Source organism: Chionomys nivalis, chromosome 18 (assembly GCF_950005125.1).
Source record: "Chionomys nivalis chromosome 18, mChiNiv1.1, whole genome shotgun sequence".
Classification (NCBI taxonomy): domain Eukaryota; kingdom Metazoa; phylum Chordata; class Mammalia; order Rodentia; family Cricetidae; genus Chionomys; species Chionomys nivalis.
In genome coordinates, this window is record NC_080103.1 from 22917152 (window position 1) to 22936828 (window position 19677).

Here is a 19677-nt window from a genome sequence, read left to right on the forward strand (position 1 = left end):
AGGAGGGCTACAAATTCAAGGCCACCAGTCGAAACTCCCAGAAAAAAACAAAAACAAAACTTGAGTACAATGTTTCCTGAGCCCAGCGTACTCTTTCATCCAGTTCTCATGACATCCCCAAATCCAGATCCTGATGCCCACACAGATGAGGAGACAGGCCTGGGAGCCTAGGCCCTGCAGGCACGCGTCAGTAGCCGGGTCTCCTCAGCCCCAAAGCCCACTGTGATTTTACAGGCTACGTAAGGACTTGCTTTACATTGATCCACAAAGATATCCGACTAACCGGTAGTATTCAGAAGCAGTTTCGAATTCCCCCAGGAAGATGTATGCGTTTCCGAGGTTACTGTAGGCTCTCCTTTCGGCAGCTTTATCTCCGAACTCTTTGGCAATAAGGAGCCGCTGGAACATAAAGCCTTCATCAGAGACATGAGAGAGCTGAGGACCGCCCAATCACTGCCCTCCGCTCCGAGGAGGAAATGACCCAGCTCCATGTTTACCTGCTCGTGAGCTATAACTGCATCCCTGAAGTTGCCAAGGAGGTAGTGTGTGTTGCCGAGATTCCCAAAGGCCCGTCCTTGCGCTGCTCGGTCACCTAGAGCAGTTACTAACGACAGGTTTTCCCTTAGTGATGACAAAAAGCGGTGAGAGTGTAAGTTTAGGGGAAAGTTCTTGGTTGACTGCAGGTAGGTTTTATTCTTTTCATAGCTGGGGTTTAAACCCAGGCCTAGGGCATGCTCAGCAAGTGTTGGCCACTGAGCTATGCCCCAGCCCCAGAGTTAATCTATTAGTCAGAAAAAAAAAAACAGCTTACAGTTATAATGACAGTATCTTAAAGGCACGTTCTGAGCGGGGTAGTCATTCACTCAAACAGCCGGCTGGAGGTCTTTATTCAGAGCCAGCAAGAGATGATCATGGAGCCCGACAGCTAGGCGATTGTTTGAAATCCTACTGACCAAACACTAAATTTACCCCAGATAAATTAAACTAAGCATTGGTGTTTCTTGCTTTCAACACTAAGGAGCACTGGTCTGCAGTTTAAGTGAAGAGCAGGTTTCTGGGGTACAGTAGCACTTCAGCAGCTACTGTTTCCAGTGCTTAGTTTTCAAGTTAGCCTACCTTTTTTGTTTTTGTTTTGTTTTAGGTTTTTGGTTTTGTTTAAGACAGGATCTCAATATGTCATCCGGACTCAGAATGTAGAGCAGGTTACTTCCAAACTGGTAGGTCAGCCGTGTGCTACCACAGCCAGTGAATTAGCTCACAGTTCCTACATCTTTCTTGTTGTGTTGTTTCTTCTGAGACAGGGTTTCTCTGTATTCCTGGCTGCCCTGGAACTCGCTCAGTAGACCAGGGTGCCTTCCAACTCACAGAGATCTGCCTGCCTCTGCTTCAGGAGTGCTGGGATTAAAAGTGTGCGCCACCACTGCCTGGCTATTTTTGCATCTTTGACAAACTAGGAACCACCCACAGAGTAAAGAGCACAGGAGGCCCAGGCCCACAGCCCCACCGCGTATACTCACTCGTAGAGATCCACAGCTGCCTGCAAGGCATTCCTCACTTCTTCTGGAAACTCTCCGACATCCTGGGGCCCAGGACAACCAAAACTCTTCCCTTTGGCATGATACACATTTCCAAGATTGTAGAGTGCGCGCGCTTCTCCCACCTGGGTGGAGACGTCAACAAAGCTTACATTCTAAAGATGGAGGCCAGGGGTTTCTACTGCTAATCCCATGTATTTACTTAATGTGTCATTATCGTGTGTTTGCATGATACGTGTGGTGGTACACGTCGTGGTTCGCCCCTCCACCCTCCTGCAGGTCCCCGGGACTGAAGTCAAAGTGCCCTTACCCACTGAGCCCTCTTGCCGCTCCCCATCTGTTTATAACATCCTTAATGCTGTTGTCAAGAAACCAACCACCCAATGCCCACCCACAGAGAATCAAACATATCATTCCACTCGCAAAGAAGGACCTTTTGCTATTTGCTTTTTCTATTTTAAAAAACTCTTTCTCTTTTGTCTACGAATATTTGACTTTACAGATAAACTATGAAGTAGTATTAGGACACAAAACTATTTCGAGGAAATAGCCGTCATCTGGCCTGCCATCTTTATTACCTTGTCGTTGAGTTCTCTGGAGATATCCAGGTGGCGCTGGCAGCACACTATGGCTTCATCAAAATTCCCAAGCACTTTTAAGGTGTTTCCAAGGTTGCCACTGGCTTTAGCCTCCCCCAGTTGATCTCCAATAGTCCTGGGACAGAAATTTGAAAAGTGAATGATGTTAAAACTATTTTTAAAAATTAAGATACAGTCGGGCAGTGGTGGCGCATGCTTTTAATCCCAGCACTTGGGACGCAGAGGCAGGTGGATCTCTGAGTTTAAGGCCAGCCTGGTGTACACAGTGAGCTCCATCCAGGACAGCCAGGGCTGCTACACAGAGAAACCCCGTCTTAAACAAACAAACAAAAACTGAAGACACAAAGAAGTCAAAGAACAGTTTCTCTAGAGGACAAATGGCACAGCTAAGATGAAATTCATTAACCTTGAAACCTATTTTAAATAATAAAAAAGCACTTCTCTAGTTAACCTTCATGCATTTAATTAAGCTCAGAGCTGTTTCATTACTGTTCAACTGTTTTGTCTAAACATTCGTTTTCAAATAGAAGCCACGAAGTACAACTGTTGGTTTTTAAATGAATGGGAGTTTGGCTTTGGTTTTTTTTAAGCAAGTCAACTTAGAGAGGGAGAATGTCAAACGCTGATGTTACCTGGCGAGCGTTAGGTCGTGGTGGTGGTACTCTAGTGCTTTGGCATAGTCGTGCAAGTAGAAGTAAGCGTTGCCCAGCTGGCTGTAAATAGCACTGAGGGTTTTGAGGTCTTCAGTTCCAACTTGAACTGCAGCTTCAAAAAATGACACGCCAGCGCGGCAGTCCCCCGATTTACACAGGCGCTCTCCTTCCAAGGCCAGCTCAAGGCAAGAAGCTTCCATTCTGCAAATTATATAGGACAGACACTTAGAGCATCACAACTACATCCGTGATTTTAACTCCCAGTGATATAAACGAGGGCTTTGTGGCTACTCTTGATCAGACGGGAGCTTAGTTGAATGACATACACATTACTGACAAAACAATAAATGCTTAATTGAAGCAACAGCTAATTTGCCTGCTCATATTTCTCTGAGCCTCAAAGGTCTCTTAGATGGGGCAGCTATATATCGTATACGGAGTTTATTATAAGTGGCCCGCCCAGAGTAACAACCCACTTTACTAGTGAGGCTATCCTAAGTAGTGTTTCCATCACCCATCCGTCATTCCATCTGCCTTTCCCAGTCTCATATCACTCACACACTCACTCACACACACACTCACACACACACACACACACACACACACACTCCTTTTGCATTTCTTACCAGCACATAAGCAATTATCATCTAAAAGAATAAAGGAACAAAATATCTTGATTCATCAGAGAACTAAAGATCAAGATGCTTTCCTGGAAAGCAATTAATTTAGATGGAGATGGAGGGTTTAACTGGTACAGCAGGGGGGTGGAGGGAGGGCTGAGCTGGTACAGCAGGGGGGTGGAGAGCTGAGCTGGTACAGCAGGGGGGTGGAGAGCTGAGCTGGTACAGCAGGGGGGTGGAGAGCTGAGCTGGTATAGCACCTGCCTTGCCAGCATAATGACCTGATTTCATTTCCCAGACCCATGTAAAAATGCCAGGTCTGGCACATGCTTGTCATCCCACACTGGAGAGGCAAGGGTCCACAGGTGCGCTGGCCAGCCAGTCTAGCCTAGGTGGTGACCTTTAGAGCAGAGAAAAATTGTCAGAGGAGATGTATGGTCTTCCTGACAGCCATACATTAAAATGTGTTGGTAAAAGCAGACTATAACCTGCTGGAACTAGAAAAGCATGGACTAAGATCAACTATGAGCCAACAGCAAAGCTTCAAAGCAGACTCCTGAATTAGAACAGGCAGGTTTATCCAGCATCTCTAACAGGTAATCCTCAATTCTGCACTCAGGAAGCTTTCTCTTTAACAATTCAAAATATTTAGCCAATGTCTATTGCTTGTTCTATGACAGAAACTTTACCTTCCATGTATGAACTTACAAAAGCAATCCAAGTCAATATAACCAAAGCTAACATGTTTCAACAGTAGATGGAACCAACAGACCAGGAAGAACTAAGTACACGGAAAGATGAAACCAGTCTAATCAGAAACGTAACCAGCTACACTGTTCTACAGTTTACTTATGTTCTCACAATTTCACACAGATACGCAAGGAACTTTACACCCCTTACCCTCTCTTGCACTCTCCCTGTACTGCCAAATCTTTCTTCTTCCCAACAAGGAGCCCTCTTAGCTTCCTGGGTAAAGTGTAACACAATGGATGGGTGGGTGCTGGTGCCCGCCTGAATGAGCAAGAGTCATTCACTTCAAGTGGGCAACTTACCAGTGGCTACAACACTGGGAATATGACTGCCTGTCTCCTAGCAACCATTAACTGTCTACAGCTCTTCAGGAGAAGGTGAGGTCTTATGAGCACCTCCCCCATCCACGATGGAATGTTGACCGGCCCCAGTCTTTACAGGTATCTGGTCAGCGACTATTTATCCATTTTTTTCCCCTATTTTTTTTCTTTCTTGAATCAGCCTCACTATGTAGCCATGCTGGCCTTGAACTGGAGATCCTCCTGCCTCAGGCTCCAGAGTGCTGGGATCACAGGCAGGCACCCCACAGTAGCTAGTTACATTTCTTTATCCACAGGGTTGAAATTAACAAAACTCTTCTTGTCTTTCACAAGTGAAAACTTCCCTTTCCATGAAAGCTGCTAGATGAGGCTCTGTCTGAATACCGGAACCAGTGGCCGCCTAAGAATTACCAGAAGGAAACATTAGGAAAAGAGAAAAAAGTGTGTGTGTGTATACATATGTATATAAAATCTTCCTACTAAAATTTTAACCTAAACATTCTTGTGTAAGAAATATCTAACAAGCATTTTCCCTTCTAGGAACAGAACTTCAGAGTATAGTTCCACAATTTCACAAGATGTCTATACAAGGAGACTTATAGCAATAAAATATCGCTGTGACAAGCATGGCTGGAGAGATGGCTCAGTGGATAAGAGCACTGGCTGCTCTTCTAGAGGACTTGGGTTTGATTTCCAGTATCTACTTGGTGGCTCACAACCATCTGTAATTCCAGTCCTAGGGAATCCAATACCTTTTTTCTGGCCTTCTCGGGTACTAGGCCCATGTGGTACACAGGCATATCAACAGACAGAACACTCATACTCAAAATAATAAAATTTTAAAAATAATAAAAAAAATATGCAGCGATGCATGGCACGTAATTCCAGAGGGAGAGAGAGTAGGAAAATGGTCAGACAGCGGTGCTCTCAATTCAGGGTGACTGGGTTATACAGGACATCAGAGACAAGCAGAATTATTCATAAAGAAGGCATTTACAAACAGAATCTATGTGTTTGCCTGCATCCATATAAAGCGAACATACATATAAAGTATCACCAGTACAAATACAGGGGCCTTCTGGATTTCTAAGTTTATTCATACAACATGACATCATCAATCCAAATGACATAATACCTAACAAAATTTATTTTGTGTGTATGGGTGTTTTCTGTCTGCTCTATATGATGATAAAACGATACCATAAGAGTTACACATTTGTGTGTGCATGTATGTGAAGCTTTGCTTGCCTGTGTGTACAGTTGGCAAGGTCAGAGACCAAAGTCAAGGGTCTTCTTCGTCACTCCATTATACCTTTGAGACAGTCTGCCTGTGAGCCCGGAGCTCACCAATTTGGCTGTACTGTCTGGCTGGAGGTTACAAGTGTGCTACCACACCCGGCTGCAACACTGCATGGGTGCTGAGATCTGGATTCAGGCCCTCATGCCAGTAACCCACCTTACCCACAGAGACATCCCCCAGCCCAAGTTATATACTTTTGAAAAGATATTTTATGTAGTTATCACCAGAAACCATAATAGTTAACTGGAACCCTGCTGACCCACCTCACTGTCCTCTGAGATCATGAGAATGTTCATAGGAAAAACTAAGTTATAATAACTAATGTCTGAGCTAAAACTCAAAACTATCTAGGGGACTGTCAATGCAGACATACTATGACTCTACTATATATTATAAGGAAACAAGTTAACATTATAACAAAATTCCTAAACTCCAATCAAATATTTGGAATTGTAAAATATAGCAAGTTAAGCTTATGCATTTTTAGAAGATCATTAAATGACGAGAAAATTTCCTATCCTCTCTGTCACCGTGAGAGAAGAGAATGACTTCATCTGTTTACCAGCTGGGGTGAAGACAAAGCACATACTCAGATGCAGGAACCAGGCCAGGGCAATTCCTCCCTGACAGGGCTTCTTCAGTCGCTCCTGGCAGCCTGTCTAGATGCACAAAGAACTGCTTTGAATAAATGTAAGCAGAGCAAACCAGACGGTTTATGTCGACCGTCAACTTGACAGGATTACCTTGAGAAAAGCTTCTCAGTGTGTCTGTGAAGGGTCTCTACATGAACTGGGTGGGGTGCACTCTTCCTGAAGGGGAACAGCACCTTTCACAGGCAGGGATCGGGACTTGAATAAAACTGAAAGTGATCTGAATACCAGAGTCCCTGCTTTCTACCTCCTGAGTACAGACAGAAAGTGACCACTGTCTCCGCGGCCATGCCATCCTTGCCCTGAGGGACTGTACCCTCAACCTGTAAGCAAAATAAACCCTCGCTTCCTCAAGTCTAGGCCAGGCGTTTTGTAATCAGGAATTAACTAACACAAATATGTCAGGTATAATTCCTCTTCTGCACAAGTCTGTTATTTCGATGCCAAAGTTTTCTCACTTCTACATTTTGACATTCAGCATCTTCATTACTGCCTTAAATTTTAATTTCTTACATCCAAATTATATCAGTCAAAGCAAAACAGGATAAAAATCTTGAAGCTGCACTTAAAAACACCCAATAATGCTGATTACATCCAAATCTGAGTCCTCAAAAGGTTTCTCAGGGTAGATGTTGATGGGAGCTGGGACTTAAGACCTCAAACCAGGAGAACCGTCCCCCACCTCCTTTCATAGAGCCTAGTCCTGCTCTCGGTGTACTCTCCTCAGGCACGGACCTTTCCACCAGCAGTCCTGGCTCCTGTAAGCCGTCTGTATCTTACTTATCAATAGGTCGAGTTGTTCTACTTTATTTGTGGAAGAAAAAGCACTGCAAACATACCAGGAGTCACAGTTTAATTAGACAATTTTTTTTAGATTTATTCATTTTATGTGTGTTTTGCCTGCATGTATGTTTGAGCATCACATGTGTGCTGGATGCCAGAGGAGGTCAGAAGAGGGCTTCAGCTCCCTTAGGATTGAAGTTATGAAGAGCTGTGAACCACCACAAGGGTGCTGGGAATGGAACCCAGGTCCTCGGCAAAAGCAGCAAGTGCTCTTAAACAACGAACCACCTCTTCAGCCCCAAGCTTTAAATTTTATATAATAAGTTTCAAATTTATATCCCCCAAAATAACAGAAGGAGAAATAGATGCTCAGACAGGTTATCTGACTGGCTTAATGATCACATGGTGGAAAAACTAAGGATATAAATTGTTTTTTTTTGTTTGTTTTCTAATCTAGTGTTCCCTGTTACCCCAAACTATCTTAACAAAGTAATAGTATTATTATTGCTATTTTTTTGAGACAGGGTTTCATATATCCCAGATTCGATTTGACTCTGCTTAAGAATAGACAACCTTGAGCTTCTAATTTTCCTGTCTCCACCTACTGAGTGTTGAGATTACAGCTGGGTGAGTTGCCACACCTGGTTTATGTTCTGCTGGGGTTCATTCAGGTTAGGCAGGCAAAAAGAGTATTTCACTAACTGAGCTACCTCCTCGGCCTCAGGAAGGAATATTAGCAATTACATTCTCTAGCAAAACTGAATTCAATACCAAATTCTATTTTGCTGTAGTGTGTGTCATGTGTATGCGGCTCTGAGTATGCGCAGGGGCCTGAGGACAAGCTCCATGCTGCTCCTCAGGAGCCAGTCACTTTTTCATTTTGAGAAGGGCTCTAACTGGCCTGAGCCTGCTGAGTAGGCTGGACTGGCTGCCAGTGACTTCCAGAAATCCGAGTTTCTGCCTCCACAGCAATGTGCTACTGAGCCTGGCTTTTGTTTGAGTTTTTGCTGTTGTTTTGTTTGTTTCTGCATATGAGTTCTAGGGATTAAACTCAGGACCACTGAAGGTAGGGCAAGCATTTTACCAACTGCGGGACCCTCCCCACCTCAGCCAGTCCCTAAATTATATCTTTTAAAATATTTTCATTTTATTTATAGGTGTGTTTGGTGTATGTATGATATGCATGTTTGTGGGTTCAGAGGTCAATGGAGGCATGGTGTGTTCTGAGATGTCACTCTCGGGCTTATCCCCATGAGATAAGTAACGGCCAGTAAGTTCCAGGACCCGTATGTCTCTACCTCACCCCAGCAACAGGGTCATACACATGGCCACCTGTGGCCTTCATGTGAGTGCTGGATCTGAACTCAGGTCCTCATACCTAGGCAGCAAACACTCTTACCCACTCCCCAGTCCTATTTTCCTTTCTTTTTAAGAAATACTTGTTTTTATTTGTATTCATGTATGCCTCCTGCGCCCCCAACCCCCTGCCATGTGTGTGTGTGTGCCCTCAGAGGCCAGACGAGAGCATCAGATCCCCAGGAGCTGGATGGACTTGCAGGTGGTCGTGAGCCTGACATGGATGCTGGGAATCAAACTCAAGTCCTCTGTAAGGGTAGAAAGCATTCTTAATTGCTGAGCCATCTCTCCAGCTTGTGGTTACTCCTTTTACTTGAATGTTGTCGTCTTATTTTTTATAATGTCTAAATACTGAAGAATTTTCGTGTGACAAGGACAAAGAAGGGCAGGTCCCAAAGAAATACAAAACTGTAGAAGCTAGTTTAATGAATGCAATGTACCCATCTTTCAACCTCACAATTACCAGTGCAATCAACGTTTCAGCTCTACAACTAAACTCACTCCAACCTCAGATTATCCTGAAGTAAATTCCAGAATGCATATAACTTCACTAACAAATATTTAGTGTGTATTGCTAAAGAGTATTTTAACATCAAGATTAAGCACTTTGAAGAAAGAGGTAAGGTTACTTGAGCTCAGGAGTTTGAGACTAACCTGGGCATATAGTAAGACCCTGACTCAAAACTGAGAGAGATTATTTTATCATACCTAAAATTCTCTAAAGTCAATCAGAATTTTTTAAAGTTTAGAAATGTGTTCTAATTTTGTTGTTAGCATTCATGTTCCTAAACAGGGGTAAAGTATTTCCTGATGTCCCGGGGGAGCTTCCTCTGTTATCAAGGGAAACTCCAAAGTTGCTGTCACTGAACTACAGAGATTCCTATAGACGAGGAATTCTACAACGAAGGAACCAGATGGATAAGACATGGCACGCTAAGTATTTACTACAGAGGAGCCTGTAGCAGAGGAACCTAAACTAGATCAACCTAACAACATATCACATCATGACCGGAAGCTGCACACAAGGCTACCCTCTATAGAATGCTATGTTAGAGCACGGATGGGGCCAGGCGTGTTCACTACTGTGACAAGTCTTTCCTTGGGGAAGTCCTATAGCAATGTGCAACCAGGTCTGACCTGTCACAGAAAAAGAAGAAAACTAAGATCTCCCTACAGGCAGGGATCCAATCTTTTCCTCCTCATCTGCAGTTCTTCTACTGTACCACAGGGCATAGCACTCACAAGGATCGAAAGACAGATAAAAAAATGTGTTCCCTGTTCATCTGATGGTTACATTCTACAAAGTTCAACAGGCAAGCAAACTAAACAAACGCTAAGCAACTGTGTTGCCTTGAGGCGTTAGCAATCAGAGAAATAGGGGAGAGGTAAAGAAGGACAAACAGCCCTGCCACCTAATGACAGTTTGTGCAGGTCACAATTTGAGCAAACTATCAAGCTTAGGAAAGGTTTCCATCAGGGTCTCTGGGCTAACTCTTAGGCATGAGTAGAATGAGCTAAACCAAGGCAGTAGAAAGGGGATTCAAGTCACCATGCACACGCCCAAGCTAAACACCGAGACACCGAGACACGGAGCATCACAAGGAAAGCGTATGGCCCAGGTGCAAAGTCAGAAGGTGGAGCAGCTCACACTGTGCTCATCTAGGCATCTAGGGGCCGCCCGGGACTGCACGGTGAGCTCTGTTTTCACTGAGGCCCCAGTGGCAAATTTAAGGTGATTCCTGGAAGGTAAGTGTGGGTAATGTTGGGAGGAAAGAGGGAAGACTCTGGGAACCTGAACCACTGCAGGGTGGGAAAGATGCAGATGGGCAGAAGAATCTACGGAACACTTAAGAGATCACGTGGCAGTGCTTCCCGCAGGACTAAGTATGTGAAAAGGATGAGAAGTAACCTTTCAGGTCTGGGAGGATACAGCCTAGGGTTTAGACGGGAGTACTTCATAGTAAATGCTTGGCCAAGGTTGAATGCCTTCCATTCTCCTTTATTTGAAAATATTCTTGCTTTTTTGAGACAAGGTCTTACTCTGTAGCCTAAACTAGAAACCAGTATATAGCTCAGGCTGGCCGGACTCACAGCAAAACTCCTGCTTCAATCCCGAGTGCTGAGATTACAGGTATGAGCCACCATGCCTTGTTTTCACAAAAAAAACCATTTACTTACTGTGTATGTATGTGTGCATACACACACCTGCATATATGTACCACTGCATGCCAGTGAGGCCAACTGCTGAGAGTCAACTCTTTCTTGACTTTCAGGGCATACCATGGGGTTAAACTGCATACCACGAGATTAAACTGTATACCATGGGATTAAACTGTATACCACGGGATTAAACTGTATACCATGGGATTAAACTGTATACCACAGGATTAAACTGTATACCCAGGATTAAACTGTATACCATGGGATTAAACTGTAATCCATGGGATTAACTGTATACCACGGGATTAAACTACACACCATGGGATTAAACTGTATACCACGGGATTAAACTGCATACCACTGGTTTAAACTGAACACCATGGCAACTCAGGCTTCCAGTTTATGTTTTCAAGCCTCTTCTACTGACTGATCTCAGCAGCCTGAGGGTTTTTTCTTTAATTTTTAATAAAAATGTCCTTAGTAGGCTGGGAGGCAGTCCGGTTAGAAAAGCGCATGCACAAGGACATGAGTTCTAGGCCGGTAAGGTGTCCAGTGGGTGACGGTGGTTATCACCAAGCCCAGCAACCTGAGCTCCATCTCAGGATCTACACCCGTGAAAGGTGAGAACCAATTCACACAAACTGTCTTCTGACTTCCAAATGTACACTATGGCAAACACACCCTGTCCCCAAGACACACACACACCAAATAAACAAACAAATGTATTTTTCAAATTTAAAAAACCACAAAGAGTTATAGCCTAGAACTATATTTAAATGCCAGGTGTTGTGCCACATTCTTGTAATCCCAGAGGTAGGAGGCAGAATTAGATGGATCCCTAGGCCTGCTGATCAGCCAACCCCTTCTGGAAAGTTCCAGGCCAGTCAAAGACCCTGTCTTTTAAAAAGGAAAATGGCACCTGAAGAATGACACTGAAGCTGTCCTCTGGCCTCCACAGTCATGCAAAACACATGTAGCATGCACACGTGCGTGCACACACACAGGAGAGAGAAAAAGAGAGGAAGAAGGAAGGAGGAGGAGGGAGGGAAGGAAGAAGGGATCCTAACTTTATATAACCTTCCTTGGCACCACACCCAAACACGGGCCATCTGTTTCACAGTATAAATCTCCTATTAAACGCAGGTTAAGAAAGGGAGGACTTAGTGACAAGCACCTCACATGGGAGAGTTTGAGTGCTGAGACCATTAGCTTAGCTGCAAAGCACTTGCCTGCCACACACAGGCCACGGATTCAATCCCCAGTGGGAGAGAAACAGAGACAGACACTGACTGGAATTCTGCTCATCACTAGGAACTTCTGGTGTCTTTCATCCACACATTTTGAGAAAGAATCTACTGTTACATCTGAGTAATGGTTTTATGGTTGGACCAGCACTTCTAGAGTAACAAATAACAGAAATATGCTTTACTTCTATCAGACGAGCCATTAGTGTTTTCTTACTAACTACTGAGCTGGCTGTTGATCTGTCATGGTTAGAAAGCACCTACTCACTCCAACCTTCTCTAGCCTCTCTGCTCTGAAAGGCCAAGCAGAAAAGTCAGCTGGTCCAACCGCTACCCACGACAGTCTTAAAGTGGACTCCATTTTCCTATTTATAATGCACAAGTTACAAAGTATAAAGCAGCTATTCACAAGTTCCCACAGAGAATATCAATACATTTCAGTACCTATGGTCTCTACCACCACCTTCCCACAAAAATATACAGAAACTTACCACCACCACAAAACTGCATACAGAATAAACCAAATTTAGTTGGTATATTTTGAGAATTTTGAATTGAAAATTGAAATGGACAAGAACTAAATACATGTCTACATAGAGAAGAGCCACACACTCAGAGAGCAGCAGTCTTACCTGTAGCGAACATGAAAAGAATGGTCTTCCCTCATGCTTAGCAAATTTCCCTCCATCGAGTCATATTATAAGCTGAGAAACGTGAAATTACTGTCTCCTGTCCAGTCCAGGTCTTTAGAGCGCAGAGGAGTTTGCAGACTGTCCGGTTAGTACATTAATGAGACGGTTAATACATCCTAAGCTCCTGCTTCTTCTTTATTAATAATGAAAGGAGGTCAATGTCAGGTAGCTTAAAGGTGCACGTGTGTCCCAAATCCTTGCGCCTCTGGCCCCTTCCGCAACATTTCTGCAAAAGGAATACAAGATGCTTTGCTGGAAGTCCTCTTTCCAAAGATTAACCTGCAGCCACTTGAGCTGTACACGATCACACAGCTAATGCCATCGACCGCAGGTCCGGCCAGCCACTGCAGACGCAGTCGACAGCGGACAGCTGAACTGCCACCGCAGAGATTAACAACAAGGATGTGACTCTGAGAGGTTTGCCTGAGAACTGCACTTCAAATTTAACACTGTTTCGAAGTATAACCATCTTACGGAATTATTACTAGCAATCGAGCAAAAGCAATATATCAGATCAATACTTTAAAATAAAATCATGATACTCTGAGCTCTTAAAAGCTGCTATAATCAAATCAAGAGTCCAACACCTATCTAAATAAGTCAACTAAACTCTAACGACCTCTTTTCAAGATGATACCACACTGGTAATTAAGCTATGTTTGCATTCATTTGCTCTGAGCATATTTAAGTCCTTTAAAACAGTTGCATTAATACTAAGTAGGTACAAAAAGAATTTAGGAAATACATATAAAAGAGAAAGAATGAGAACCAAATATTTAATTAAGGCAACTCACAACGTGCACCCCCACCACCCTGAGACTCTCTTGGATACTCCAACTTCTCCATGCATTCATGTCCTCTGTCAGAAATAGGTCTCTAAATGGACTCATCATTCTCTTGCTTATCAACTTCACCTCAAGTGTGCACACAGCCCTAAGCAACACAGCTTTTTGCTTTCTAAGGTTTTCTTCAACACTGTTTCTGAGATTCAATTAAATCATTGCTGCCCGTAGCTACAACGTGCACATTTTTATCTCCATTCCACTTTCCATTATACAATAAGCGTATTTTTCAATTTTCTGTTGACAGGCATTTGTACTGTAAACATTTATACTCCTATCCTTGCTATTATTAACTAAATGAACTGTCACAAAGACTGGTATTCATAATCTGATGCACTAGTTAGGCAGCAGGGTAGATTTAGGTAGAAGAATAAGCAAATAGAAGAGAAGGTTGAGTGCGAGAGGGAAGCAGAAGAGCGGCTCTAACGGATGGAACAGGAGCACCAGAAGGAAAGAGCAGATACAATCTAAAGGACAAAGGCTGAGGAGTTTTCAAACTCAGAGGCACCAATCGGCAGACAGAAGCAGCACAAGTCCCAACACAGAGAAGGTCCACGCCCAGGCACAGCCCAGAAATGAGTGCATCAGATGAAACTGTAGCCTTTACGGCAGAAATTAGGAAATAAGCAAAGATGTAACTGTAAAGTTCTGAATCTCAGCGCTGTCAACAAGCCTGTACATGTTAGACTGCTCGACATTTCACGGCGTTTGCAAAGCAAACAGCTGCTGCCTGTACCCAGTCCTACTGCAAGGCTATCTCCTACTTTATGCTGTCTTCAGTTCTGCACCTTTGTCTGGGCTTTTCTTCACACCGCCATCTACAACAGCCTGATCCTTCTTCCATCTAACATCCTGTAAGTGTCACCGCTACAGCACAGTCCGACCGTAAATAATGAACAAGCCTCTCTGTCGTGCACGTTGTTTGCACGGATAGAGGTAAAGGGGGCGGGTCAGCCTTGGGAGACTGTCAACGCTGCCTAGAGGAAATGAGCTTTTCACATAAGCCACCAGCTTGGCATGTAGGGAACATACAATACTGCTCTTCCTAGTCCTTCTCTCGTACAATAAAGGAAGCAATAGCTTAAGGGTGAAAAGAAAAGTTGCAGCTATTAACCCAACAACCCTCTTCCTCTTGCCCTGCCCCCCTCAATCCCATTGTGTACTTTTCTCCCTTTTAAAAACACGACTGAATTAGTGTAGACACTCAGAACAATCGCTCTGAAGGGCAGCTAGACAACACAAGCCGCTAAATCGGCAATCAGACAGTCTTCGCTAGTCACTATGACATCTGGCCGGTCATTCACAAGAGAGGTGCAAGGAAAGGTATTAGATCTTGTCCTACTTAAAATTAAGTTGTATTTAAATATCTTCATCTATGAGATAATCAAATTCCAACTTTTACTAAAATGTGAGCTTCATATTGTAAAAATGTAAGATGTTTACATGTTTAATTAGCAAAGTATACATAGGAAGTTGCAAAAATACCTTATCCAATAAAAACTGCAAACAAAAACTACATCAATTGATTCAGTGACTGGTGAACTGATCTGGTTTGTTGTTTGTTTCTTTTTTCCAATCTAGGATCTCATGTAGCCCAGGTTAGCAAATTCCTGATCCTCCTGCCTCCAATTCCCAAGTCCCGAGAGTAAAGGTAGGTGTGCCCCACCACAAAGAACTCTGAAGGAAACAGTCAACATGGTTTTAGTATTCTCAAATTTACTGCCCCCAAATTTACTCTCTGCAACAACTGGTAGCATTTTATTCTCTCTTCTCTTTCAACACAGGTCCTCAACAGGCCACACAAGTGCTCCTGCATCTGACGTCTTAAAACTGCTCATTGGGCAGACAAGCAATTCTTGATTCAAGATTCGCTGCTCAACCAACTTTGTAACAATTTGTTCACTCTGTTCCTTACTGCACAGCTAACAAATGGTTCATATCTAGCACCACATTTGTGTGTATGCATATTTATATACAAAAATACTAGTAGGATATATTATAAATACAAATATAGGGCAACATTAATTACATTCACATTATTAAATTGTTCATTAGAGTAAGTTTTTTGTCTTTGTTGTTGTTGTTTTTCAAGGTAGGGTTTCCCTGTGTAGCTTTTGAGCCTGTCATGGAACTTTCTCTGTAGACTAGGCTGGCCCTCGAACTCACAGAGATCCGCCTGCCTCTGCCTCCCGAGTGCTGGGATTAAAGGCGTGCGCCACCACTGCCTGGCTAGAATAAGATTTTAATGACAGAAACTGCAAATGAAAATGAGAGCTCAGAAAGACCAGTGAGAAGTGGTCAAGTTTCGGTCTCGACTTCCATTAAGAGCACAGCTAATAATTTGCAAGACGCATTTATTCCCCAACTCATCTCCCAACAATGCTCCAAAAACCAAGGTCGGCAGCGGTGGCGGCAGGGGTAAGCATGCTTGTGTCTGACCATAAAGAAATTAAGAAAATATCCCAGAACTGGCCGAAGCACACAGGAAAAAGGGCATAGAACTCCTGGATTAGAAAGTCACACAGGAAAACTCCCTAGACACAGCCAGTGGACTTTAGGTATCGTCCACAGCATGCAATGAGTGCAGACTGGAAATCCTGCCTAGGTTCACTCCACTGACAGAGTTCTCAAACTACACCATGGGGAAGTGGAGCCAATGGAACATAGCTACACTTTCCACTTCTACGAATTTATCTAAACTATTTGCTACTGACCCCAACTTAAATGACAGTAACTTTTAATCTGCTTCTTTTAATTAAGTCTCCATAAATGCAACAGGAAAGATGGCCTGCTGGTTACCAGCACCTGCTGCTCTTGCAGAGGACCCAGGTTCCATTCCCATGGCCCTCATGGCTCACAACCACCTGCAGCTCCAGTTCCAAGGTATCCGATGCCTTCTGGTTTCTGCAGGTACCAGACATGCCTGCAGTGCACATACCTACATGCAAGCAAAACACTCATGCACATAAGTAAATCTAAAAAAAGATGTACATATATCGGCAGCACTCACCAGGTGAGCTATCTTTTCTTCCCCCACCTTAGGTCATCTAAACTCTTTACATCTTTTGCATCCTAATAGTTTTCTCTAAGGTACAGTGAATACGCAAATTCCTTAAATTCACTTAGTTATAATATTTCCTGTTAAATACAGCAGCCTTTTATCAATGTGAGCAGGAATAAGAAAGAGGAACAAACAAGAACAACTCAAAGCAAGGCCCTGCTGTATTAGAATTCAGAGTGCAGGCGCTAGTAACGCAGGCTCATCATGGTAACTATGGAAGAAATAAAGCAGATGCCAAAACAGCCACCTCTAGAGAAACCCTATCCTAGGCAAAATGGTCATTTTGAGTCTAATCATGTGCCTGTAAGTGGAGTCTAACTCCACTTCGAGACCTCGGTGCTGAGGACTGAATCTGCAGCCTAAGGCAGGCTAAGTAAGTGCTCTGCCCTGGAGCTACATCCTCAGCTCCTCAAAGTCTATTTCTATTCCAAATCTATTCCAAAGGTAAGTGGAAACCAGTTAGCAAGTATAAGGAATAATACACACAAAATTAAGAGGAAGTCAGTGTAGGAAGTTGATTCACAACACACACATACACACACGCTCACTCACGGCTAGAGAAATGGCTCAGCACTTGAGTCTCTACTGTTCTTGCAGATATGATACAAGTATGAGCCCCAGCAGCACATAGGGGCTTACAACCACTTGCAACTCTGGCTCTAGGACAGTGGTGCTCGACCTTCCTACTGCTGCAACTCTGTAACACAGCTCCTCCTGCTATGGTGGACCCCACCATAAAGTTAATTTTGTTGCTACTTCATAACTGTAATTTAGCTACTGCTACAAATCGTAATGCAAGTACCTGTGTTTTCTGAAGATCTTAGGTGACCCACATGAAAAGGGGGTCACAACCCACAGGTTGAGAACACAGCTGTAAGAGATCTGAAGCCTCTGACCTCTGAGGGCACCTGTAGTCACACACACACGATTAGAAACGAAATAAATCTTAAACTCTGAATTGAAAAACTGTAAAACAAAAGAATGGATTGTTAATATAGGGGAACATAAGAAGGATATTTGCCAGGGCTGGAGAAATGGCTCAGAGGTTAAGAACACTGGCTGCTTCCAGAGGAGTTCAATTCCCAGCAATTACATGGTGGCTCACAAACCATCTATAATGAGATCTGGTGTCCTCTTCTGGCAGAACAATGTACACATAGGAGAAGAAAGAAGAAAAAAGAGGAGGAAGAGGAGGAAGAGGAGGAGGAGAGTCAAGGCAATAGTTAGAGATTCCAAATGAACCCAAAATGATTCCAAATGAACACACCAGACAAAAGAATATCTGAAGTTAATTCATTTAATCTTATCCAACAGGCCAAAAAGCATTGGAATTAATTCAAATGCATCTAAAATTAATTCACATGAGTCATGATAAAGAATACATGAAAGTAAGACCATAATCCCAAACTATTTTTAATGATTTACTTTTATCATTTTTATTTATGCATGTGTGTGAGTGTGCACAGTTGCTGTCAGAGGCCAGAAAACGGCATTAGATCCCCTGGCACAGGCTGGATACAGGTTGTTGTGAACCAGCCAATGTGGGAGCCAGGAGCTGAACTCTGGTCCTCCGGAAGAAGAGCAAACACTCTTAACTGCTGAGTCACCTCTCCACCCTCCTCAAACACTTCTTATTCTTGGATATCTCAAGGACCCTAGAACCACTCCACTTTGATAACTGTATGACCTTCTTTTCTTGGTCGGACAAATATTTCTATTTTTTCCCATCATATCAAGTTAAAAGGAATCCAGCTGCCTGGATTGCCAAAACCCACACATAAAATTTCAAAGTAAAGGGACACAGAACACCTGCAATCTAACAGAAAGGGGTCTAAGTATGTCAAGTCTTCACCCCAGCACTGGCACCAGTGGGAAGGAGGCCCGTGTCGGAGTCAAATGCTGCATGTGAGCTCGAGTTTCCCAGTGTCTATACAAAGCACTGCAGATGTAATTTTCTGCACAGCACCATTTTAGCATTTTAGGGTTTAGCAGCACTTAAGTCAAAAAAAAAATTAAAGACCTGACTGGGACAATAAAGCTACACTTTGCCGGGCGGTGGTGGCGCACGCCTTTAATCCCAGCACTCGGGAGGCAGAGGCAGGCGGATCTCTGTGAGTTCGAGGCCAGCCTGGTCTACAAAGGGAGTTCCAGGACAGGCTCCAAAGCTACAGAGAAACCCTGTCTCAAAACAAACAAACAAACAAACAAAAAAAATAAAGCTACACTTTCTGTATTACACATGGAGTCAACCTAAATTACTCTAATAAAGACTAATCAAAAGCTGCCGTCTTTTGACTACAAATTTTAGCCATTGTAACAATTTAATAGAGGGTGAACTATTTACTTAAAATCTTCAATGTCAAAGAAGGCTGTTTTAGCAAGATTGCTAGTCTTCGTCATTTTCTTCTCTAACACAGTAGTTACTGAATTAAAAATCCTGCACCAAAAGATTTGTGTTTATTTTTATGTGTAAATGTCATATGGTTGTGTGCACATATGAATGCAGAATTGTGTACTCTCACATGCATGTGTAAAGGTCACAGGTCATGATGGATTATCTTCCTCTATTGTTCTCGGCTCTCCATTTAAAATTTTTGAGACAGGGTCTCTCACCGAACTTCAATCTTGCCACCTCAGTGAGGCTGGCTTGCTGGGCAAACCCCCATGACCCTCCTTGCATCTGCCCCACAGTGCGGGATTATGGACACACAACCCCACAACCTATTTTGTTCTGTTTATTGTGCGGCGGAGGGGGGATCTGGGGGGGAGGGAGTTGAGACAGGATTTTCTGTCACCCAGGCTACCCTTGAACCCCGATCTTCTTCCCTCCTATTCCCATGGGACTGGAGCACAGACATGTGTCACCAGGATTTGTTTCCAACATGACTACTGACAAATATTTAAAGTTACAAGTGTGTTAGGGCTGGGGGTTGTTAGTTCAGTGAAAGAACACCCAGCCAGCACTCATGATAAACTGACTGATTCCCATCTCTGACTGTGAGATCAAAGACTATGAAACATGTTCAAATAAAAGAAAAAGGCTTTATACTAAATATGTTCATGGCAGTAAAACTAATACTTCCCCATTAGTTGGTTCTTATTTCTCATCATA

The 19677-nt window shown here is 43.3% G+C and overlaps 1 protein-coding gene across 2 annotated transcripts in view; it reads right to left on the reverse strand.

Annotated features, from left to right (window-relative positions):
* The window catches only part of Gpsm2 (G protein signaling modulator 2), a 44784-nt gene that overhangs the window by 19679 nt on the left and 5428 nt on the right, over positions 1-19677 (reverse strand). The window contains exons 2-7 of one of the 2 annotated variants that reach the window (XM_057793190.1): positions 12603-12888; positions 2767-2988; positions 2114-2249; positions 1518-1660; positions 498-621; positions 284-399 (exon numbers count right to left, since the gene is read on the reverse strand). In XM_057793190.1, coding sequence (XP_057649173.1) covers positions 284-399; positions 498-621; positions 1518-1660; positions 2114-2249; positions 2767-2988; positions 12603-12658 — 797 coding nt within the window. In that variant the 5' untranslated portion in view covers positions 12659-12888. The remainder of the gene's footprint in view (positions 1-283; positions 400-497; positions 622-1517; positions 1661-2113; positions 2250-2766; positions 2989-12602; positions 12889-19677) is intronic. The other variant, XM_057793191.1, reaches the window with a different exon arrangement.